We start from the raw sequence: 20,139 nt of genomic DNA, 5'->3' as shown, positions 1-20,139 counted from the left end.
CGCACTCACTCACTCCTGGTTGGCCACAATAAAAAAAGTAAATATAAGAAATTGACCATAAACTGTGATTTTCCCCCACTACTTTTACAACTACTACAGCAAACATGAGAATATTTTATTAGAGTCGGACATATATACTGTACACATCAAACAAACTGTTCAATAGGAATTGTAATGACAGCTGTAATAAAAGGGGCACTCTGGATGGAAGTGGCTTCTACATGATGAATGTTTGTATATCAATAGTCCCGTGAAGATCCGGGTTAGAATTGGTCTTCAGCAGCCGGCCATGCTTGTCGTAAGAGGCGACTAACGGGATCGGGTGGTCAGACTTGGTTGATGCATGTCATCCTATCCCAATTGCGTGGATTGATGCTCGTGATGTCAATCACTGGATTATCTCGTCCAGACTCGATTATTTACAGACCGCTGTCATTTAGCTGGAATATTGCTGAGCACAGCGTTAAACAACAAACAAACAATTGTATATCAATATCAGGACCAGCCTCCATCCTTGTTGGAACCCAGATGGTGTGTAGGAGTTTACAGGTGTGTCTGGCGTGTGACAGTGGTTGCAGGTGTGAGGTGTGTGTTTACTGACTACAAGCATGGCCCCCTGCTGTCACTATCACACAAGCTTGAAGGATTCCTGATATACGTTCACATGAACTTAACCCCTGTCTAAAGAGTGTGACCACCTCCTTGGTCTGGTGGAAGATCCCAAAAGATGTTAACAAATGGTACTTGTTGTTACCCTGCCTGGCACCCGGCATTAAAGCACTTGAACAAGGACTGGTTGGCTCGGAATCAGTATACTGTGTCTCATTTGGGTATTCATGTTAAGCTACAGCATGGTGTCTCAGTGGGCTAGCACTGTAAAATTGGCATTAGTCTGGACTAGTACAAGCAGCCACGCTCACACACACACAAACACATGCATGCACGTCGCTATATAAGTGCAATAATCTTGTACGCGATGTTTAACCCCATTTCACCTCACCTACACATTGCACCCATGTGGGAGTCAAATCTGGGTCCTCCACATGAAGAGCTACACTTGAACCACTAGGCCAACATAAGCTGAATTTAAAAAGCTTTAAAACCGTGCAATGGAGAACCAGTTGATTAGCACTGGGGGTGTCTTATTCTAACTTGAATGTTTGAAAAACTCTATCAACCGTTTTGTTTTCCTCTGAACTAGATCTCAAGTCATGTTTGTCCTCAAATCATGTTTAATAATCAACAAACTGCTACATATCATACATAAGTTGATTCTCCAGTAATATTTATTCCCACTAACATGCATCCTGAGTATAAGATTTCTTCAATATTTCTTCCTAAAATAAGGTAAGTGCTTTGTTTTTTAGTTTTTATTTTGCTAGAAACGGAAGCCTCCGCCAAGACATGATATTAGCGATGAGAAAAACAATTTTTTACTTGTTTTATTGATCTGCTGAATCTTAAATTTTGAGAATTCATCTCATTGTTTACAGACTGGAATCAATAACCGAGTTGTGAAGGTATTCTGCTGTCTGTAATGACAGGTTATAGGAAGTGAATACAGATCTGACCACAAAGCTAAGAGTGAGTGAGTGAGTGAGTGAGTGAGTGAGTGAGTGAGTGAGTGAGTGAGTGAGTGAGTGAGTGAGTGAGTGAGTGAGTGAGTGAGTGAGTGAGTGAGTGAGTGAGTGAGTGAGTGAGTGAGTGAGTGAGTGAGTGATACGCTGCTTCAAACAAGTTGTCAACTACAATGCATAGACCTATAGTTAACATGGGAACAGCCCGTGGCGCCAAGTCCCCCTTTAGCATGCACAACACACATAGATACAAGCACCTGCGCCAAATGTCGCTATGTGTAAACACAGAAGTCATCAATCAATAGAATGCCTATCAACCACATAGTTGGAAAGTAACTCATGACATATCAGATTTTTAAATTTCACGTGGAATGAAGTGAATGCTGCAAGAGTTATCAGCTGTCAAAGAAAAGACAAAAAGAAAAGAAGAAGCTGACTCATACCTCGTTTATAGTGTATGTGTAGAACATGAGTGAGTGAGTGAGTGAGTGAGTGAGTGAGTGAGTGAGAGTGATACATTGTTTCAACCAAAACATCTGCTGTCAGATGTGAATGCAAAGCTAAAATTTGAACAAAAAATATATACTGACACACAAACAAGACCTAGGTTCTACAATGTCAGAAAATATTAAACACAAAAGGAAAGTCTTTTGTCTACAGGTTTAAAAAACACAGACAATCCAAGTATAACAAACAGAGCAACTTGAGCCGCATTGCCGTCTTAAAAAATTTGATGATTTGTGTATGTCTAAGTGTACTCTCTACAGGGACTTGACCACCCATGCTCTTCCCACCTCTACTGATATACAATACAGTTCCAGGAGTGTATACCACACTGAGAGTGACATGTCACGGAGGTGTGAGAATGTAGAGAAAAAAACACTTCAGCCTTGCTATCATCTTCACTTGTCAATCTCCAGCCACCAAGAACACTAACAGGAACACCCCAGCCACCATTAGAAGAGAAAGCTGATCCAAACATCAGAAACCAAGTCATAATTTACCGATAAGACAAATTACATTCTAACATCTCCACCCAGGTTTACATAAACTGAGGATTAGATGAATACCTCTGTAGAATTTCTATCAAAGCCACGTCAAACCACCTGAGAAGACCCTGAATACTTTCATTGTCAACATCAAGGGGCTAACAGGCCGTCTTGGGAGTCCCTTTAATGCTTCTTCTTAGCAGGGGAGATAATACAGAGAGTCGGACCTCACAAAAGGACATTATTTGTCCATATTCTGTTTATGTTATGAGGTAGACCTTTGCCCCACGACAAACCCAGTTTGCACTGAATGACCAAATTCAATATAAATGTCTATAAAACCATTCACCTCGAACAGATAATCTGGGTTTAATCTGGTTATTAAACCCATCATTACAAAGGATATTACTAAATGTTTCCGAGTGCTGAACAATACAATACACTGGCGTAAAGGACAGAAAACATGATTCGTGTAACTTCCGAACCTCACAATTGTTGGCCTCGTTTTGGCCGACACTTGAGTGTCATTTTAGAGTGTTCTGGTGTTCCTGAGTCCCTCTTGTGCATTGTCTCCCTGTAGTAGGATGTGTCGAAGTTAAAGTTACTACGACCTGATCAGACTAGACTCGGGTACCCACCCGACCTGATCAGACTAGACTCAGGTACCCACCTCACTACCACCTGATCAGAGTAGACTCTGGTACCCATCCCACTATCACCTGATCAGACTAGACTTGGGTACCCACCCCACTATCACCTGATCAGACTTGACTCGGGTACCCATCCCACTACCACCCGATCAGAGTAGACTCGGGTACCCACCCCACTACCACCTGATCAGAGTAGACTCAGGTACCCACCCCACTACCACCTGATCAGACTAGACTTTGGTACCCACCCCACCACAACCTGATCAGACTTGACTCGGGTACCCACCCCACCTGATCAGAGTAGACTCGGGTACCCACCCGACCTGATCAGACTAGACTCAGGTACCCACCCCACTACCACCTGATCAGAGTAGACTCAGGTACCCACCCCACAACCACCTGATCAGACTAGACTTTGGTACCCACCCCACCACAACCTGATCAGACTTGACTCGGGTACCCACCCCACTACAACCTGATCAGAGTAGACTCGGGTACCCACCCGACCTGATCAGACTAGACTCGGGTACCCACCCCACTACCACGTGATCAGACTAGACTCAGGTACCCACCCGACCTGATCAGACTAGACTCGGGTACCCACCCCACTACCACCTGATCAGACTAGACTCGGGTACCCACCCCACTACCACGTGATCAGACTAGACTCGGGTACCCACCCGACCTGATCAGACTAGACTCGGGTACCCACCCCACTACAACCTGATCAGACTAGACTCGGGTACCCACCCCACTACCACGTGATCAGACTAGACTCAGGTACCCACCCGACCTGATCAGACTAGACTCGGGTACCCACCCCACTACCACCTGATCAGACAAGACTCAGGTACCCACCCCACTACCACCTGATCAGACTAGACTTTGGTACCCACCCCACTACAACCTGATCAGACAAGACTCAGGTACCCACCCCACTACCACCTGATCAGACAAGACTCAGGTACCCATCCCACTACCACGTGATCAGACTAGACTCAGGTACCCACCCGACCTGATCAGACTAGACTTGGGTACCCACCCCACTACCACCTGATCAGACTAGACTCGGGTACCCACCCCACTACCACCTGATCAGACTAGACTCAGGTACCCACCCATCTTCCACCTGATCAGACAAGACTCAGGTACCCACCCCACTACCACCTGATCAGACTAGACTCGGGTACCCACCCCACTACCACCTGATCAGACTAGACTCAGGTACCCACCCCACTACCACCTGATCAGACTAGACTCAGGTACCCACCCCACTACCACCTGATCAGACTAGACTCGGGTACCCACCCCACTACCACCTGATCAGACTAGACTCAGGTACCCACCCCACTACCACCTGATCAGACTAGACTCAGGTACCCACCCCACTACCACCTGATCAGACAAGACTCAGGTACCCACCCCACTACAACCTGATCAGACTAGACTCAGGTACCCACCCCACTTCCACCTGATCAGACTAGACTCGGGTACCCACCCCACTACCACCTGATCAGACTAGACTCAGGTACCCACCCCACTACCACCTGATCAGACTAGACTCAGGTACCCACCCCACTACCACCTGATCAGACTAGACTCAGGTACCAACCCGACCTGATCAGACAAGACTCAGGTACCCACCCCACTACCACCTGATCAGACAAGACTCAGGTACCCACCCCACTACCACCTGATCAGACTAGACTCGGGTACCCACCCCACTACCACCTGATCAGACTAGACTCGGGTACCCACCCCACTACCACCTGATCAGACTAGACTCAGGTACCCACCCCACTTCCACCTGATCAGACAAGACTCAGGTACCCACCCCACTACCACCTGATCAGACTAGACTCAGGTACCCACCCCACTACCACCTGATCAGACTAGACTCAGGTACCCACCCGACCTGATCAGACAAGACTCAGGTACCCACCCCACTACCACCTGATCAGACTAGACTCAGGTACCCACCCCACTACCACCTGATCAGACTTGACTCGGGTACCCACCCCACTACCACCTGATCAGACTTGACTCGGGTACCCACCCCACCTGATCAGAGTAGACTCAGGTACCCACCCGACCTGATCAGACAAGACTCAGGTACCCACCCCACTACCACCTGATCAGACAAGACTCAGGTACCCACCCCACTACCACCTGATCAGACTAGACTCAGGTACCCACCCGACCTGATCAGACAAGACTCAGGTACCCACCCCACTACCACCTGATCAGACTAGACTCAGGTACCCACCCCACTACCACCTGATCAGACTAGACTCGGGTACCCACCCCACTACCACCTGATCAGACTAGACTCAGGTACCCACCCCACTTCCACCTGATCAGACAAGACTCAGGTACCCACCCCACTACCACCTGATCAGACTAGACTCAGGTACCCACCCCACTACCACCTGATCAGACTAGACTCAGGTACCCACCCCACTACCACCTGATCAGACTAGACTCAGGTACCCACCCGACCTGATCAGACAAGACTCAGGTACCCACCCCACTACCACCTGATCAGACTAGACTCAGGTACCCACCCGACCTGATCAGACAAGACTCAGGTACCCACCCCACTACCACCTGATCAGACTAGACTCAGGTACCCACCCCACAACCACCTGATCAGACAAGACTCAGGTACCCACCCCACTACCACCTGATCAGACTAGACTCAGGTACCCACCCCACTACCACCTGATCAGACTAGACTCGGGTACCCACCCCACTACCACCTGATCAGACTAGACTCAGGTACCCACCCCACTACCACCTGATCAGACTAGACTCAGGTACCCACCCCACTACCACCTGATCAGACTAGACTTGGGTACCCACAAGACCTGATCAGACTAGACTCGGGTTGATTTTTGACCTACCTTACTAACAATACTACCTACTGTCCACAGTTACTTTACAAAAAGTAATACAAAAAGCAATCTCCTTTACATAATTCATCTTAGTGGATTAAATATATCTCCTCCTAATTAACATTCCACCTATAAATATTTGTGAGGCTGATCGAGAAGCCCAATATAACTGTCTGCTTGATCCTCAAAACTCCTGACCGTGTCACACCGGAACTTCTATACCACCCCACCCATTATCCTCTGCCACACCCATGTGCCAATCCCTCGCCCATATCCCACTGTTCTCACATGACACTGTTCCTTTAAAACAACCTCTCTTTTCATTGACTTCCAACCGCCTACCTTCAAAGAACTCTGAACGAGGATATTTAGTGCATAACAAATAGATAACACAGCCTAATTCCTTTAGAAATCTCAAAGCCTTAAATTACTTGGTCAATTCAGATAGTACTGCTTTCAGGTATATCTTGTTGGGGAAAAAAACTTCATTAACATTCCTTGGTTAATCTTTCCGTGGGGTCAAATTAGATTTCACACCTAAGTACCAGAGTTTCTGATAAGTCATGAAAACAAACACTGGTATCTGGCTCCCTCAAGCGACAATAGGACCGGCGCAAGAGTGTTCGTCTCCGGCCTGGGGAACACGGCAGCAATTGGGGACTAGTTCTGATTAAGTCTCTGTAGCCATGCAATGGTGTATTACAGACCAGATGTCGGTCAAGGCTACTGTGAATCAATACAATGTATAAACAAAGGTGGCAGTGATGGTCAAGTGGGCACTGTGCCTGGTCAGTGGGTGTGATTTGGAGTAGGTGCTGAGTTGGATTAATTGGACGACGACTGTTCTTGAGTACAAAGGATTTTTCAGTTCTTGTTGATTTGCTAGTGAATTAAGCAACGCCTTGGAATACACACACCACGTAGACGATCTAGAGGACAATGGTGGGTGGCCCTAGGGGTGGTGTGTGTGCTTGTCACATATCAGGACTGGGTTTCTTTATTAGGTAAAAGAAAGAGTGAGTGGTTTAATACCGCTCTGAACAATATTTCAGTTATGTCATGGTGTGTCAGCTTGCTGTGGGAGGAGAGTCTAAAGGGACATTTACGATTTTGAGGAAACCCAAGAGCATGGGTTACATGGTGCTGAAAAACCTTGAAACATAATCATAATCACAGGATTCTGAAACATCTAAGGGACACAACTCTGCATAGTAAACTGCAGCATGGTAGATGGCCCATCTCCCCATTCAAAGAAAGCCCTGTCACTGACCTGTAGGGAGGTGGTGGCTTGGCAGTTGGTATCCTCCTTCTGCCTGTATGACAGTGAGCGGTAGTTCCTGTAGGTCCTGTACGTGTTGCCGTACACGCCGCTGTGCAATGACCCTGCTGCCGGACACATCTCGCTGCTCGGGACCTGGCGGCCATATTGGGCAAACTGTATGCTGATGATGGTCTTCTGTGGACACTTGACCGTCATCGACTCGCCGTCACATGTGTGTTGGTGGAAAGTATCTAATGTGCTGGACAAAGAACCTGCAAAAATAGGTACACTTGTCACATCTGACAAAAATACTCCAAGAACCATCACTTCATCACTCCTGCTACTGATTCTGTATCACTTTATGTCAAGTGACCTCAAAATGTGTTCTACATCTTGCACCAAAATTGGTTCTCCTCAATAAATGAGCCTAAATATGTACCAATGTAAAAAAAAACAATTAGTTTTTATATAAAATATGGACACAAATTGCACTTCATGTGCAAGTCCTCTAAGAATGTGCTATAAGTTAGAAGCCCCAACACACTGTCTACATAGTAAATGGCCCCTAAATATTCTTGTGTTATTGACCATAGTAGTCCTTCTTTAGTCACAATAATAAAAATTAAAATTTCAATCTGTTTAAAAAACAACAACACTATTTTGGACAATGACAAATCGGGATGGCAAATCAGGATACTGCACTGTTTCTATATCCTTCTGTCTACAGAATGTGACACTGCAGAAGTTGCCCACATCAATATCTACAGAGTGTAAGGGCTAAGTCACACATTCAGGATTTTTACTGCCGTCCTTGATAGGACCATTCCCGATTAACATTTGTCAAAAGTCTGATCAATATCCTGTGATTTGTTGAGGGAAATTCACAAACAATCAGATATTGTTCAGGAAGCGTCCCGAATCTGCTGTTTCCAACTGAGTTCGCTCTGATTCTCCTGTTCTCAATCCGAATCTGATCCGATTTGTATCTTCCGCATGGTAAAAAACAACCGAATCTGTCCTGACAGTATCCCGATTCTCCCGAATGCGAACCAACAGAGATCAGACAGTGAGCTGACAAAGACGGTTCGCATTCGGCAAGATCTGGTGGCAATCTGGACTCAATCGACAAGAAACGGCAATGAACAATTCACGCCGGTTCGTCATGACAGCGTCCCAATCCACAGGACACCGTCCAGACAACACAGGACATTGTTACGATTTTGATCTGATACAGCAGAATCTGTCACGACATAGTCATGATAGTAATCCGACTAGCCAAAATCGGCTGATTTTCCCAAATGTTATGGGATGCACCATACTGTCGGGAGTGCTTGGCCGACATCTCTGGACCTTTCCCGATCCGTAGGACTCTGTTACAAACACATACGACTGCGTTCAGACAATGATAGGACATTCCAGATCATTGACGATAGTAATCCGACTTTTTCACTTAGTGCTGTCTGATCTCAAACGGGAGCCATAATCGGCACTGTGTGAACCTGGCCTTACAAAGGACACAATGGCTGTCATTGAAGGGAGAGCACTCCGGACCATATGTCACCCAATCAGTGTGTCATCAGTTCACACCAATACAAGTCTCTCGTCCACAGTAATATGTCAAAATATAATATGCAGGAATCATTGTTATCTTGAAAGATTTAACATTAAAAAGACAAAACAACAATTTAAGTCAATATTAGATGAAGCTTTTTGGTTCACAATACATTATCAGTGACACAGTGACCTTGGGAGAGGCCATTGGGGACAAAGCTACTCCAACAGATTTGGTCAATACACTGACAACATTGAGCTGGTGGTGTTGACTTCCTTGTATCATAAACCTGTCTGAAACAGCTGTGTAATTGCGCACTGAGTACGAGGTGGGTGAAATACCACCTCTATTTTTCCCAATCGAAGGCTTTTATTCACTTCTGATTTAGAAACAGCCTGCCTTTGTCAATAACGATGCAGTTACAACTGTTAGTTCTGATGTGAAATCTATAGACACCCATGGACTGTTGATCCCTGATGGCATCGTAAAACAAATACTGATTGAAACAAGTTAGAGAACATGTAGTAATATATCAGGTCTATTGTGGCATTCAATGGTGTAAAATGCCTCATATCATCATGCTAGAGAAGGACTCTAAATTACATAAAAATTGTGTGTCACTAAATTACGTAAAAATTATGTCACTAAATTACATGACAATTGCGTGTCACCAAATTACGAAACAATTGTGTAACTAAATTACATAAAAATTGTGTGTCACTAAATTACATAACAATTGTGTGTCACTAAATTACATAACAATTGCGTGTCACCAAATTACGAAAAACAATTGTGTGTCACTAAATTACATAACAATTGTGTGTCACTAAATTACATAACCATTGTGAGTCACTAAATTACATAACAATTGTGTGTCACTAAATTACATAACAATTGTGTGTCACCAAATTACATAACAATTGTGTGTCACTAAATTACATAACAATTGTGTGTCACTAAATTACATAACAATTGGGTCACTAAATTACATAACAATTGTGTAACTAAATTACATAAAAATTGTGTGTCACTAAATTACATAAAAATTGTGTGTCACTAAATTACATAACAATTGTGTGTCACTAAATTACATAACAATTGCGTGTCACCAAATTACGAAACAATTGTGTGTCACTAAATTACATAACAATTGTGTAACTAAATTACATAACAAATGTGAGTCACTAAATTACATAACAATTGTGTGTCACTAAATTACATAACAATTGTGTGTCACCAAATTACATAACAATTGTGTGTCACTAAATTACATAACAATTGTGTGTCACTAAATTACATAACAATTGTGTGTCACTAAATTACATAACAATTGTGTGTCACTAAATTACATAACAATTGTGTCACTAAATTACATAACAATTGTGTGTCACTAAATTACATATTTGTGTGTCACCAAATTACACAACAATTAGGTGTCAGTAAATTACATAATTTTTTTGTGTCACTAACCTACACACCAATGACTTGTCACAAAATTCAATTTCATTCATTAATCATTTAAAAAATACAATACACATTCAAATGCAGCACAAACTTCTAGTGCAAGCACTTGTAGATTAGTTTCAGTGGGGGAATATCTGTTGTTACGAATCGCCTCTGTGGATGCACAATCTTATGTCATTTGTACTGTATTTTATTTTTGAGACATTTCTCTGGGACCCCCAGTTTGTAGCTTAGGACCCCCAGCTTTTACCCATGGACCCTTTCAGTGAAAGGCTCTGAGTCCTACATACCCCCAAATAAATAACCAGGTAAATCCTTGCAGGGTGCGTGCTGTTTGATGTTATGAAGATCCACAAGCACAGTTCTCATTTTGGATTTATCTGTTGTAACAGGCTGATAACCAGCCTCATGCTGTTAAATTAGGAAGATCAACTCAGTGATATCGACTTAATGCAAAAGGCAAACATGCTGGAAGATCGGCAGATTAACAGGTGTAATATCCTATAACATCAAAGAAACTCAACACTTTTTTTATTTAAATGGAAAAAGGAATTAATAGAAACTTTGAAATATCCCTGCATTAAAGGTGACCTTACAGATCCTTAGACAGCTTTCCGTACTCCGTAGCCTATGCCAAAGGCTATCCAGTTCAGCGTTACAATGGCCACACAACAAGCACCTACTGATGGCCTATAGTCGGCAGTAACACCTTCTCCGCCATGCAGAATACAATACAGTCACAGGCTTAATACTCTAAACTTTTTAGTACCGCATGGGCAGTCATCATAATTGTGTGTTTCTAAATGGAAAGAATACTTTGTGTCAGTGAAGGGCAGATAACTCTGATACAATCAGTTCCAACACAGTACTTCGTAAAGGCATAAATCAGACATGCAGAAGGAATGTGATATGAAATTGGACTTATTTCAACATCGTTGAGTTTTGATGTCAAGGTTAAAAAACATCAGTTCATGTGTTGGACACATTGACATAACAGGTGTAATTCATTCCGGATAAGATGCAAAGAAATCCCAAGATTTAGGGAATGTGAACTCTCAGGAGAGGAAGGTGAAAGCTGCATGCACATGCCCGTCTTGCCTGACATCCTCTGAACTTCGGTGTTGGTTGAATTTGCTAATCAATGGACATGGATCTAGAATAGGGTATCAGTGAAATAAATACATCCAGAAATAGGTCACAAGCGGATTAGGTATATAATACACTGACACTGTTTCCACTCATAACCTCAGTGTACTGACCAATCAGTGATTACTACCCATTCACAACCTCAGTGTACTCACCAATCAGTGATTACTCCCACTCACAACCTCAGTGTACTGACCAATCAGTGATTACTACCCACTCACAACCTCAGTGTACTGACCAATCAGTGATTACTACCTACTCACAACCTCAGTGTACTGGCCAATCAGTGATTGCTACCCACTCACAACCTCAGTGTACTGACCAATCAGTGATTACTACCCACTCACAACCTCAGTGTACTGACCAATCAGTGATTACTACCCACTCACTACCTCAGTGTTCTGACCAATCAGTGATTACTACAGACTCACAACCTCAGTGTACTGACCAATCAGTGATCACTACCAATTCACAACCTCAGTGTACTCACCAATCAGTGATTACTCCCACACACAACCTCAGTGTACTGACCAATCAGTAATTACTACAGACACACAACCTCAGTGTACTGACCAATCAGTGATCACTACCAATTCACAACCTCAGTGTACTCACCAATCAGTGATTACTCCCACACACAACCTCAGTGTACTGACCAATCAGTGATTACTACAGACTCACAACCTCAGTGTACTGACCAATCAGTGATCACTACCAATTCCTAACCTCAGTGTACTGACCAATCAGTGATTACTCCCACACACAACCTCAGTGTACTGACCAATCAGTGATTACTACAGACACACAACCTCAGTGTACTGACCAATCAGTGATCACTACCAATTCACAACCTCAGTGTACTCACCAATCAGTGATTACTCCCACTCACAACCTCAGTGTACTGACCAATCAGTGATTACTACCCATTCACAACCTCAGTGTACTGACCAATTAGTGATTACTCCCACACACAACCTCAGTGTACTGACCAATCAGTGATTACTACAGACTCACAACATCAGTGTACTGACCAATCAGTGATTACTACCCACTCACAACCTCAGTGTACTGACCAATCAGTGATTACTCCCACACACAACCTCAGTGTACTGACCAATCAGTGATTACTACAGACTCACAACCTCAGTGTACTGACCAATCAGTGATCACTACCAATTCACAACCTCAGTGTACTCACCAATCAGTGATTACTCCCACTCACAACCTCAATGTACTGACCAATCAGTGATTAGTACCCACTCACAACCTCAGTGTACTGACCAATCAGTGATTACTACCTACTCACAACCTCACTTTACTGACCAATCAGTGATTACTCCCACACACAACCTCAGTGAACGGACCAATCAGTGATTACTACCTACTCACAACCTCACTTTACTGACCAATCAGTGATTACTCTCACACACAACCTCAGTGAACGGACCAATCAGTGATTACTACCAACCACAACCTCAGTGTACCGACCAATCAGTGAATCTTATCCAAACACCAATTGTCCAATCATGGCAGTGCTGACAGTTCATGTCTGCAAGTTACAGGCCAGTGAAATGTTATCAGTAGAAAGCAGGAGCATGTGTACTTGGTGCATGTTTCGGAGAAACCCAAGCCGGCTTACCAAAACATAAACACAGTGCCACCTGCACGCCACATGCAAGCTGGTCAAAAGGCCATCAGTAACAAATCTGTAAAACATTTAGCGGATTGTCAACATACTTGTGAAGACTTACAAAGAGATCAAACAAAGCATACACAATACAAGCACCATCAAAATGCCGTTTGGAAAACAGAGAGACCTCCTTGTTCCAGGAAACATAATGAACTCCGTAGGGCGAAACATGGTGGCAATAAGATACAGTCCACAGAAAACTGTTTTGATTAAGAGAAATAATAAAATTAAAACATAGCATCTATCATGCAGATTTCACATAACAAAACATAAAAAGATAACATTTAATTTAATGATATTGTCCATTTAACGCTGTTTTATTTGTCAAAATGTTGTACATCTACTGTGTTTTTTTGTAACATATCACCTTTGGGAATTTTTTTGTTTTAAAAATGATATTAAAATAATATGAATTTGAATGTTGTTTCTTCATATGACCACTCTTTTATATTTACGATTTTCTTACAGATTTAATCTGCAAACAAAAGCTTGGTTGTGGGGGCAAAATACAAATAAATATTCAATATTTAATTTGACAAAGCATTGTGTGGGTTGGTCTGTTTTGTATGGGATTATCAAATGTTGGATTTTTTCACGTTCAGGACACTGTTGTACAAAACAACCTTAGCGCTACGACTGTCGAAAGTCTATGTTAAGGTATGGGAGTTACGATTACCTAAATGCAAAGATCGCTTTGTACACCTGTACCCAGAATATATATTTACTAACAACAATTACTGATTTCTGCCTAAGGGTGGTTTATTCTCACAATGAGGCTTTGAAGTGGCTATACTATGAGAACGTGCAAAAAAACTAAACTTGAATAATGTTTTTTTCATCTTAATTTTGTTTGGGTCTTTTGTGTACAATGTTGATCAGTACACTCAAAAACATGAAGAGTGTAACCCCTTCTTTGTTAACACATACAATCTAATGCTTCACAGTGACAATGGCAGGGACAATACCGTTGTGTATTAACCCAGTAACACCCCAGCGCCAGGCTGACAGGGGTGATATATGTTTTACAGCAGACTGTGGTGTACTGGTGAGATAAAAACATCACAGGTTAACCAGTTTGCACCTGGTGACCACTCCAGCATGAGGAGAAGACATTATGGCTAGTTACTGCCCTGGAAAGGTCAGTTGCTTGAGTGTGGACAGACAGGAGGTACATGTGGACATATATCCGAGGGATAATATTTGTTCATGGTGGTCATCCGTGGACCATCTCAAAAATATATATATCTTATTACTAAATAGATAAAAAGGTAAATTTATTTTCCTTCTTAGGCCCCCACCCTCATAATTTTATTTTAGTTCTTTTTCAAAATATTAATTTAGGAATATTATAAATATAGTTTTAATTTTCTTTTGGCGTCTTTTCATTTTCATATGAAAATGGAAGTGCGAAATTGGTACTATTCCCCCAAAGACAATAAATATATACAGCCTTGAGTGTTGTGTTGGTACATATGGGATAGTGTGTTGGTATACACTGGGATTGGGTACAGGGTATCTGAATGTCATGGACACTTTTATTCCATGTGATTGCCATGTTTGATGTAGCAATAAGGTCCAGGGTTCGGCTGGTGTAGATTAATATATCTGCCTGGTCACACGAGAATCTGCTGGGTGTACATGGTCATGGCTTGTCCACTACATGAACCCTAAGTAGCCCTGTGCCCACAACTGTTCTCTACAGACTTTACTGTCAGGAGGCATGGGTGGCCCAGTCGTCTAAGACGCTTTAATTTGATGTGAAGAGTTGACTCCCTTCAGCATGCCAGAAACCTATGGTCATGGGTCTTTACCTCAGTTAGTTCTGTTGATGTTTCTAGGTTTGTCTGCACCATACTTGTGTTCAGGGGTTTCATCAAAGTGGTAAACGTCTAACACCTGCATCACTTTGGGCTTTCCTCCCACATCAAACTGATACACCATGATATAACTGAAATATTGTTTCAATTGTGGATGGACTAATCTAAATTTACTTCCCGGGTACCCGACTCCCTAATACCTGACCCCAACCGGGTACCCGACCCCCTAATACCTGACCCCACCGGGTACCCGACTCCCTAATACCTGACCCCACCCGGGTACCCGACTCCCTAATACCTGACCCCACCCTGGTACCCACTATAGGTCTCAAGAGTTGGGTACATAGTGTCCATTTGGGAATTGTGTACCAAGGGCCCTTGCAAAAACTATTTAGATCCACACATAAAATTATCTGATTGAAGCTTTATCTTTACTCAAAAATACAAAAGTGAGAAGGAATGCATACATAGTAAGAGAGACATGTGAACATTGGCAACTTGTTGTGTAACCATGAAGTTTTATTGTTATTGTTATTAAACAATATATCACATGACTAACCATGGGTCCGGGTAGTCTTGTTGGTACCATGGTCCTACTCAGGACCCACCTGATCCGTGTACCCAAGTTACCCACCCCAGCCCGAGTTCTATGTTTCTCGGTTTGTCTGCACCATACTGGTGCTCGTGCATTCTACCAATGTGGTAAACGTCTTAAGACCTGCATCACTTTGGGCTTTCCTCCATCATCACATTAACATTCAGTGATACAACTGAAACACTGTTCAAAAGGGTTGAAAAAAAATAACGTGTTGAATAATAGATACACAAAGAAACATCTTACACAACATTCAAAAGGGAGTAAACATTTTCCTGTACACCTTTAAAGTCCCCACAATGTGAGAACCTCTCAGGAACTACCAAGTGTACCTCCTTCCCTACCTGTGTGTCACCCTAATCATCTACCTGTAATGTCAAAGGTCAACCTGAAGGCCATGAGAGGTCAAGGGTTACTTAGTGCTATCAGTGAGAATTTCTCTGACTCAGTTATCACAACTTTTTAATCTTTAGCAGACAGGTTCTATATATGCTCCGTATTTACCTGATGAAGGAACAACAAGTTTTAATCTACAGCAGACAGGTTCTATATATACTCAGTGTTTACCTGATGAAGGAACAACAAGTTTTAATCTACAGCAGACAGGTTCTATATATACTCAGTATTTACCTGATGAAGGAGCAACAAGTTTTAATCTACAGCATACAGGTTCTATATATATACTCAGTATTTACCTGATGAAGGAGCAACAAGTTTTAATCTTTAGCAGACAGGTTCTATATATACTCCGTATTTACCTGATGAAGGAGCAACAAGTTTTAATCTACAGCATACAGGTTCTATATATGCTCCGTATTTACCTGATGAAGGGGCAACAAGTTTTAATCTTTAGCAGACAGGTTCTATATATACTCAGTATTTACCTGATGAAGGAACAACAAGTTTTAATCTTTAGCAGACAGGTTCTATATATGCTCCGTATTTACCTGATGAAGGGGCAACAAGTTTTAATCTACAGCAGACAGGTTCTATATATATACTCAGTATTTACCTGATGAAGGGGCAACAAGTTTTAATCTACAGCAGAAAGGTTCTATATATACTCCGTATTTACCTGATGAAGGAGCAACAAGTTTTAATCTACAGCAGACAGGTTCTATATATACTCCGTATTTACCTGATGAAGGAGCAACAAGTTTTAATCTACAGCAGAAAGGTTCTATATATACTCAGTATTTACCTGATGAAGGGGCAACAAGTTTTAATCTACAGCAGACAGGTTCTATATATACTCAGTATTTACCTGATGAAGGAACAACAAGTTTTAATCTACAGCAGAAAGGTTCTATATATATCCTCTGTATTTACCTGATGAAGGGGCAACAAGTTTTAATCTACAGCAGACAGGTTCTATATATACTCAGTATTTACCTGATGAAGGAGCAACAAGTTTTAATCTACAGCAGAAAGGTTCTATATATACTCAGTATTTACCTGATGAAGGAGCAACAAGTTTTAATCTACAGCAGACAGGTACTATATATACTCCGAATTTACCTGATGAAGGAACAACAAGTTTTAATCTACAGCAGACAGGTTCTATATATACTCAGTATTTACCTGATGAAGGAGCAACAAGTTTTAATCTACAGCAGACAGGTTCTATATATACTCAGTGTTTACCTGATGAAGGAACAACAAGTTTTAATCTACAGCAGACAGGTTCTATATATACTCAGTGTTTACCTGATGAAGCAACAACAAGTTTTAATCTACAGCAGACAGGTTCTATATATACTCCGTATTTACCTGATGAAGGAGCAACAAGTTTTAATCTACAGCAGAAAGGTTCTATATATACTCAGTATTTACCTGATGAAGGGGCAACAAGTTTTAATCTACAGCAGACAGGTTCTATATATACGCAATATTTACCTGATGAAGGAACAACAAGTTTTAATCTACAGCAGAAAGGTTCTATATATACTCAGTATTTACCTGATGAAGGGGCAACAAGTTTTAATCTACAGCAGACAAGTTCTATATATACTCCGTATTTACCTGATGAAGGAGCAACAAGTTTTAATCTACAGCAGAAAGGTTCTATATATACTCCGTATTTACCTGATGAAGGGGCAACAAGTTTTAATCTACAGCAGACAGGTTCTATATATACTCAGTATTTACCTGATGAAGGAGCAACAAGTTTTAATCTTTAGCAGAAAGGTTCTATATATACTCAGTATTTACCTGATGAAGGAGCAACAAGTTTTAATCTACAGCAGAAAGGTTCTATATATACTCAGTATTTACCTGATGAAGGAGCAACAAGTTTTAATCTACAGCAGACAGGTTCTATATATACTCAGTATTTACCTGATGAAGGAACAACAAGTTTTAATCTACAGCAGACAGGTACTATATATACTCCGTATTTCTCTGATGAAGGAACAACAAGTTTTAATCTACAGCAGACAGGTACTATATATACTCCGTATTTCCCTGATGAAGGGGCAACAAGTTTTAATCTACAGCAGAAAGGTTCTATATATACTCAGTATTTACCTGATGAAGGGGCAACAAGTTTTAATCTACAGCAGACAGGTTCTATATATACTCCGTATTTACCTGATGAAGGAACAACAAGTTTTAATCTACAGCAGACAGGTACTATATATACTCCGTATTTCCCTGATGAAGGGGCAACAAGTTTTAATCTACAGCAGACAGGTTCTATATATACTCTGTATTTACCTGATGAAGGAGCAACAAGTTTTAATCTACAGCAGACAGGTTCTATATATACTCAGTATTTACCTGATGAAGGGGCAACAAGTTTTAATCTACAGCAGAAAGGTTCTATATATACTCAGTATTTACCTGATGAAGGGGCAACAAGTTTTAATCTACAGCAGACAGGTACTATATATACTCCGAATTTACCTGATGAAGGAACAACAAGTTTTAATCTACAGCAGACAGGTTCTATATATACTCAGTATTTACCTGATGAAGGAGCAACAAGTTTTAATCTACAGCAGACAGGTTCTATATATACTCAGTGTTTACCTGATGAAGGAACAACAAGTTTTAATCTACAGCAGAAAGGTTCTATATATACTCAGTGTTTACCTGATGAAGGAACAACAAGTTTTAATCTACAGCAGAAAGGTTCTATATATACTCCGTATTTACCTGATGAAGGAGCAACAAGTTTTAATCTACAGCAGAAAGGTTCTATATATACTCCGTATTTACCTGATGAAGGGGCAACAAGTTTTAATCTACAGCAGACAGGTTCTATATATACTCTGTATTTACCTGATGAAGGAACAACAAGTTTTAATCTACAGCAGAAAGGTTCTATATATACTCAGTATTTACCTGATGAAGGGGCAACAAGTTTTAATCTACAGCAGACAAGTTCTATATATACTCCGTATTTACCTGATGAAGGAGCAACAAGTTTTAATCTACAGCAGAAAGGTTCTATATATACTCCGTATTTACCTGATGAAGGGGCAAAAAGTTTTAATCTACAGCAGAAAGGTTCTATATATACTCAGTATTTACCTGATGAAGGAGCAACAAGTTTTAATCTACAGCAGACAGGTACTATATATACTCCGAATTTACCTGATGAAGGAACAACAAGTTTTAATCTACAGCAGACAGGTTCTATATATACTCAGTATTTACCTGATGAAGGAGCAACAAGTTTTAATCTACAGCAGACAGGTTCTATATATACTCAGTGTTTACCTGATGAAGGAACAACAAGTTTTAATCTACAGCAGACAGGTTCTATATATACTCAGTGTTTACCTGATGAAGCAACAACAAGTTTTAATCTACAGCAGACAGGTTCTATATATACTCCGTATTTACCTGATGAAGGAGCAACAAGTTTTAATCTACAGCAGAAAGGTTCTATATATACTCAGTATTTACCTGATGAAGGGGCAACAAGTTTTAATCTACAGCAGACAGGTTCTATATATACGCAATATTTACCTGATGAAGGAACAACAAGTTTTAATCTACAGCAGAAAGGTTCTATATATACTCAGTATTTACCTGATGAAGGGGCAACAAGTTTTAATCTACAGCAGACAAGTTCTATATATACTCCGTATTTACCTGATGAAGGAGCAACAAGTTTTAATCTACAGCAGAAAGGTTCTATATATACTCCGTATTTACCTGATGAAGGGGCAACAAGTTTTAATCTACAGCAGACAGGTTCTATATATACTCAGTATTTACCTGATGAAGGAGCAACAAGTTTTAATCTTTAGCAGAAAGGTTCTATATATACTCAGTATTTACCTGATGAAGGAGCAACAAGTTTTAATCTACAGCAGAAAGGTTCTATATATACTCAGTATTTACCTGATGAAGGAGCAACAAGTTTTAATCTACAGCAGACAGGTTCTATATATACTCAGTATTTACCTGATGAAGGAACAACAAGTTTTAATCTACAGCAGACAGGTACTATATATACTCCGTATTTCTCTGATGAAGGAACAACAAGTTTTAA

General features: G+C 41.4%; 1 protein-coding gene across 1 annotated transcript in view; it reads right to left on the bottom strand.

The window, feature by feature from the left end:
* Positions 1-20,139, bottom strand: part of LOC124145246 — a 206,741-nt gene that overhangs the window by 127,972 nt on the left and 58,630 nt on the right. Inside the window, exon 2 of the mRNA XM_046514978.2 lies at positions 7,381-7,643. Coding sequence (XP_046370934.2) covers positions 7,381-7,643 — 263 coding nt within the window. The remainder of the gene's footprint in view (positions 1-7,380; positions 7,644-20,139) is intronic.

This window comes from Haliotis rufescens, unplaced genomic scaffold, assembly GCF_023055435.1.
Source record: "Haliotis rufescens isolate VD_foot unplaced genomic scaffold, xgHalRufe1.0.p SCAF_5, whole genome shotgun sequence".
Lineage (NCBI taxonomy): Eukaryota > Metazoa > Mollusca > Gastropoda > Lepetellida > Haliotidae > Haliotis > Haliotis rufescens.
This window is presented reverse-complemented; position numbering and strand designations above follow the sequence as displayed.